At 35.6% G+C, this 6,776-nt stretch overlaps 1 protein-coding gene across 1 annotated transcript in view; it reads right to left on the bottom strand.

Annotated features, from left to right (window-relative positions):
- Positions 1-5,127, bottom strand: part of LOC107687867 (aryl hydrocarbon receptor-like) — an 89,039-nt gene extending 83,912 nt beyond the window's left edge. The window contains exon 1 of the mRNA XM_016485343.1: positions 4,787-5,127. Within this exon, the coding sequence (XP_016340829.1) occupies positions 4,787-4,845 (59 nt within the window). The 5' untranslated portion in view covers positions 4,846-5,127. The remainder of the gene's footprint in view (positions 1-4,786) is intronic.
- Positions 5,128-6,776: the final 1,649 nt, after the last annotated feature.

The raw sequence follows: 6,776 nt of genomic DNA, 5'->3' as shown, positions 1-6,776 counted from the left end.
TTTAGTTCTGTTCTAAAGAACAGAACAATTTTAGTTCTGTTCTTGAACTCAGAACTCAAATTGGCTCCAATGGCATGCATTCAATGCATCACACTGTGACCCAGAAGGTCACTGCAAGATATAATTTAGTTCTGTTCTAAAGAACAGAACAATTTTAGTTCTGTTCTTTAGAACAGAACTCAAATTGGCTCCAATGGCATGCATTCAATGCATCACACTGTGACCCAGAAGGTCAGTTAGGGCTGCAAGATATATTAATTATTCATAATATTTGGCAACTACGGTACATTTCTTAAAGATCATGTAATCATGTCATTATACTATACTGTGTTTCACAATTGGGAATGTTAATATTTTAATAGTGTCTATAATTTCAACGTTAACAGATTTTAAAATATAATCAAATAGTAAACATTTATTTTAAATTGCAAATTGAAATGGTTTCTTTAATAATTACATATTTGTTAAAATAAAAACTTTTTCTAGCTATACCGCCTGGTCCTAAGGTCAGCGGGTACAAATTCAAGTTCTGTCACTACACTTGAGTCACTGCGGCAAACTTTATCTGACCGAGCAGAGACACATCAGCATCATTATCAAGTGTCTGCTTTCCTCATACCTTCCTCTAGACAAGATTTGTGGGTATTTGAAGTGACGGACAGGCTGAAACTCTAGTCTGTGAGGGAGGGACACTCTGCACTGGTGCTGACCCAAATTTCTTTCAGCACACATCAAAGCCTAGTATCAATGTACCCGAGCTCCTGCGCCAGAAATACCCATCTCAAAGGCACAGCGCAGTAAACATGCCTTTTCTAAGGCGCTTTATCAGGGTGCAAACTGCCTTACATCACAACTGGAGGCGGGACTGTCATGTGAGCAATAAGCAAACCAGCTGATCTTTATTCAAGCAAATCTGTATTTAAATAATGATGTAGTCTACAGACAGTTCCAATTACAGCTAATAACCCTACTGACTTCAGATGGGATTGGGATTATTCACCTAAAAGATTAACAATCAGTTACTTTCTACTCACCTGTATGAGTATCTTTCTTCTGTCGAACACAAAAGATGTTTTTAAAAACTGTTTCTTGCTATGCGATGGAAGTCATATTTTAAAGAATGTTTCACCTTTTCTTGTCCATACAATGAAAGCAAACAGGGTTCAACACAACATACTAAGACCCCAATGACTTTCATAGTACGGCCAAAAAAAAAAGTGAAACATTCTTCAAAATGTCTTATTTTTAGGTTCCACAGAAGAACGAACATCATACAATTTTAATTTTGGTTCAACAACTGTTGTTTGAAAGAGTCCCAACAAGACTGTTTACACCAATCACTCTTAAAAATAAAAAGGGGGAGGGGGCCATTTTTGGTTCCCCAAAGAACCTTTCAATGAACAGTTCTTAAAAGAACCATTTTTCTTAGTGTGAAGAACATTTTAATAATAATCTAAAGAGCTTTTTCCACTATGGAATGTGGAAAGGTTCTTTGTGCCAATAAAGAACCTTTATTATTAGGAGTGTAGATTCAGGTTGGTCCATTTGCTCAGTAACACTAAAAATCAGGTCAAATCACCTTGCAGTTTGAATGAAACTTACATACTGGCATATACTGCCATAAACATTGGCATATTTACAACTATCTATTTTCATTTTAAGGCATCTGTTAGATGTCAGTATTTGCTGTATTACTTCTCCTAACAATTTCAATGTCATGCTGATTTTTCCCACACCACAGTGAGATGCTGAAAACTTCCATCTGAAGTTCCAACTGCAAGAGGGTGAGGTTAGCCAGTTCGTTTTTTGCAACTATGTTTTTGATATTTAACTGTTAGGAGAAATATTTGTACACTACCGTTCAAAAGTTTGAGGTCCGGAAATTTTTTCCTTTAAGAAATTGATTTCATTCAGCAAGGCTGCATTACTTTTCCTGACAATTTCAAACTCATGCTGACTTTTTCAACCCGCCGTTGGGATGCTGAAAACTTCCAGCTGAAGTTCCAACTGTTTTCAGCAGAAGGGTGAGGTTAGCCGGTTCATTACTTGCACCTATGTTTTTGTTTTCGCATAGATTAGAAGTGAGGAAATCTTGACAAGGTTCTTTAGAGAGAGAGAGAGAGGTTCTACTGTTCTACAGCATTCCAACTTCCAGCTACGGCGGTGTGAAGCCAGGAGTCTGGTTACACTCCCTCTCAATACCCTCTTTGTGTCAGTCGCAGTCTTTGGCTGCTCCAGCGCTTCGCCACCCTACTGGCTCGTTTGGACGTCTATCAGCATGCTAAAACACACACTGCAGTTCAAGCTCCAGTAAGTAGCTATTCTGAAGTGTGGACATACCGTGCAAAGGTCGTCCGTCTCCTGCGCCAATGACGGCCGTAATATACACATTACCCAATGGGTGGGCCTGATGGGGCTGTCAACACAGGTATGGGGTTCTGCGCCACTGCACTCTTATGGAACAGTTTGCAGGCCAAATACACTGAGTGCACATCAAATTATCACACAAATCCCTCCTGTCTATCAACTTAAGTGATATAAATCAGTAATAAATATTTAAACCTAAAACAAAATGCCTGAGAAATAAACAGTCACACTTTACATTAGTGTTCACATTGCAGGATTACTTAAGTATACTGTGAAAAAGCACAGTTGGTACCCTAAAGAGCCATTCTGACCTGATCTAGGACCTGGAATGCACATTAACATGCTATATAAATAATGTGCTTTTTGAACCTTAAACCGCATAAACACATTTCATTACACCAAATACACAAAATAATGTTCTTTTTAGCAACATCATATGACCCCTTTAATGTACTGCACCTATCTAAATAAACCAATAAAAATCCAGACACTTTAATTAAAATAATAAAATAAATTTAATTGTATATAGCTATACTGACCGATTTCCATTTTTAAAAAGAGCAATATAAAAAAATATATATAAATATATACAAAATATTTGTAGGTTTGCATCTGAAAATTGATATGCAGAACCAATTTTTAATATTGCTTTTGTAATATTTTGACATAATAATAATAATAATGTTATTAATCATAAAATGTAGCACAATGGATACCTTAATAATAAAAATAACAACAAACATATTACTACTTGTTGTGCGATAGAAATGGAAACACAAATGTATTTTTATGTTTTGCTCTTACATATGCAACTGCAACTATTAAAATAACAGCATATACTTATTGGTAACCTGATACTGAAGAACAAATTAAGCAAAAAAGTGTGAATTTATGAATTATCTACATCTAATTGTATATTGCCATTATATCAAGCAGTTGCCACCTTTCTGTCTAAATAGTGCCACTGACCTGCACACACACACACACACACACACACACACACACACACACACAAGCATTGATCACTACCAATATTTAATAATATGCTTGATTTGACCCTCTGATAACATTAAGATCACCTGACGAACTGCATTAACAGTGTTCTTAAAAAGAAACTACTGTGGATCTGCTTTGTTAGCATCCCTACTATTATGATCCATTATATTTGCATGCAATATGTGTAACATGAACACTGTAAATGTAAAGTGAGAAAGCTCTAGATAAAGAAAAGCAAAGTTATTGTTCAAGAAGTGACACAAATCCATGTTTCGGGGCAACAGACGTTATGCACAGAACTAAATCAGATGCATTAAGCATATTCCTGCTCCCATAAAGTCATTCTCTTCAAGACAACAGCATTTTTTCCCCAACCAAACTATCTGCAAAATCATGAAAGTAGAGCATCAGCAAGCTCCTACACCAACTCAGAGGCGTCCTTTGGCTTTTCAGCCAGTTCCACCACAGTTGCGTAAGAGTTTGCGTGACTTAAAAATATGTTAATTTGAGGAGGGGGGTAACGAGAGAAAAAAAAAGAAGCAAAAAGTAAAAAAAAAAAACCCCGTGTTCTCATGATGTGAAAAAAGATTATATCAGATTGCAATAACATACTCCCCCCGGCTCACCCCTCCCTCGTGTAAGCATCGCGTGAGAGCGCCGCCAACTCTCAACTTGATTATGATTAATACAAGAGTACTATTTCCATGCCAGACCCAGAACTATACACACCAAGCCTGAATCTTAAGGTGTCCGACGGATACAGCTCTGGGTCAAATTCAGACTTTCTTTTGTTTGTGATGCAACAAACACAATGTTTTCATCATTACACATCAACTTTGTTTCCAGCTATCAAACTTTTTGCAATAATTGTCACTTTTGCTCAGTTTTGTGACTCAAATGTCTTCAGTTCAATTCAAAGTGGCAGAAAACAAACTGAACGTGACTTTGACACACCACTTTGGTGTGTCACTCAGAAATTACACTTAAATGTTAAATTTTACATTTTAGTTTGTTATCACAGTAAATGAAACGTTCCCGAGATTCAAGGGAAAGTCAAAAATCACCTCAGGGAGTCATTTTGCAGACTTGAACATTAGTTCATAAGCCTAATTATGTATTGTGTGCAGCGTTTCATTTAGCCTTTTCTATATGAAAACGTAGGCAATTCCAATTTCTCTCACACACACACACACACACACATATATATATAGTAATGTACAGTTACCTTCAAACACAGTTTAGCACGTTCTGTACAGCAAATAACACTATGTACCATTTGCTGAATAAAACGCGCTCCATTCTATTGTCAGAATGTTATAGTGAAACATTACATAGCCGTTCGAAATTTTGTTAAATTGTATAAATAACCTTGCTGCGCGAGCGCGGTTTGAACTTGAACGTGAGAATTCTCACAAAAACTTACATTTTCTGAACGGGCTTCTTCCGTTTCTTGACCGCATATATACCGATACCCCCCGACATGGTTGTCTGGTGTCTCTAGGAAATGTTTAAAATATGACTAGTGTCTAAAATCCCCTCGGTTTCCTTCAAATGTCGATGAAAGTGTGCGTTATTCAGGTAAATCCTCTCACATATACACAAACAAGAGGAGAATATGTCCAGTTCAGATGTAATTTCTGTCGGTGTCGGTTCTTTAGACCGAAAGCAGTTTAAAATGAAGACGAAAAGTTTCCAAAAATTTTCATCCTCCACGGCGAATGGCAATGGCGTGAGCTGAGCAAATTTTCCTTCTTCCTTTTTTGTTTTTTTCGACCTGTCATTCTCTAGTGGCTCCAAACAGCGCTTGCAGGCAGCGGACTGGCTGAGAGTTCTGAGCGTCGACCAATCATAAGCGCCAGAGCGCTAGGCAGGTAAGCTGGACGCTTTGTGATTGGTTGGAAAAGTTTTCAGGAACTCATAAATACAGGGGCGTTCTTAAGGTGGACTGGAGAAAAGCAGCATTGCACCCTCACTCGGCTGCACTTTGGTACACTTGCAGCGTTGTTCGGTCAATAAAGTTATTATTATTATTTTACATACATTTATTTGAGATTTCTGTAAAAATATGTTCAAACTTGCATTAGTGTAGAAAATGTGTATTATAAAATACAAAATCCAGACAAAATAAATAATTTAGTGGAATATTACTAACATAATTAGTGGTCATTTACTGTAATCACATAAAAACAGCCATGATTGATTGCTTTTGATATGTGTTTATCCATAGTTATTGTAGTTACTGTTACTATTGTTATAGGCCTATAAGTGTTTGCACACTTAAGCCACACCTAAAATATCTGAATGTCATAGCATTATATAACAAAATTTCAAAACAAATTATATTTTTTAAAAGACAGTACAAGAATACCTTTCAAGCAAAGCATTTGTTTATAGCGTGTTTATGATTATAAACTATATATATATATATATATATATATATATATATATACTGTTCAAAATGAAGACAAAAAGTATAGTGACACTTCCTGGTTGTGAAACGCTCTGGATGACGATGAATAGCTAATGTGATGAACTACACCTGTGTGAACTTCAGGGGAACTGACTTCCTACATTCCCTAAAATCACCTTGGGACTAGTTATTGCAAAAATGTAATTGCAAAAATGGCTCGAAGAAGTGATTTTAATTCTGTAAAAACTCTAGCTGGATTTCTTTGCAAATTTTATTATCTAAAGCAATGACATTTAAATACTTTTTGTGAAGCTCAAGTGATCAAATGCTCAAATGCTTTTTGGCACTATGTTTTGTGAACGTTATGTACGTGAACTTTACAAAATAAAATCAGTAATTTGAAACAATTTTACATTTTTGTCGTCAAGTCGGTAAATTGTTCTAAAGATAAAATTATGAAAAATATACAAACAGGTAACAGCAGGCCAAGATACTCTCATAAAAATTTCTAAATATATTTCCAAGCTCATCTCTGGTTCATTTCAGCATATAATAATAATAATAATAATAATAATAATAATAATAAATACAGAAATACATACAAATAATGATAATAATAAATATGTACTGTATGTATACAGACAAACACAAATATATAACAATAAATTCAAAATAAATAAATAATATCTTATGTAAATATGTAATTATTATTTCTGTTTAAGTTGTTTATATTTTATGTTTTTTATGTATTTTAATATACATACTTATGATGTTCACACACACACACACACACACACACAACACAGGTACATTTGTGTTCTCTACCCACTCCAATCAGAAGCGCCAGACATCTTTGATTACAGCAGGGCTGAAATTGCTGTTTACCGGGGCATCAGGACCAGACTTTCCTCTTATTTCAGCGCTTTCATTTTTCTGAGGAACTGTGTGATTTCAGTAGATAACCTCCCTCTCAGTATATGAACAGCTCATCAACCTGTCTATT

Source organism: Sinocyclocheilus anshuiensis, unplaced genomic scaffold (genome assembly GCF_001515605.1).
Source record: "Sinocyclocheilus anshuiensis isolate Anshui unplaced genomic scaffold, SAMN03320099.WGS_v1.1 scaffold273, whole genome shotgun sequence".
Classification (NCBI taxonomy): Eukaryota; Metazoa; Chordata; class Actinopteri; order Cypriniformes; family Cyprinidae; genus Sinocyclocheilus; species Sinocyclocheilus anshuiensis.
Note: the sequence above shows the minus strand (reverse complement) of the source record. Positions and strands in the feature narration are given on the sequence as shown.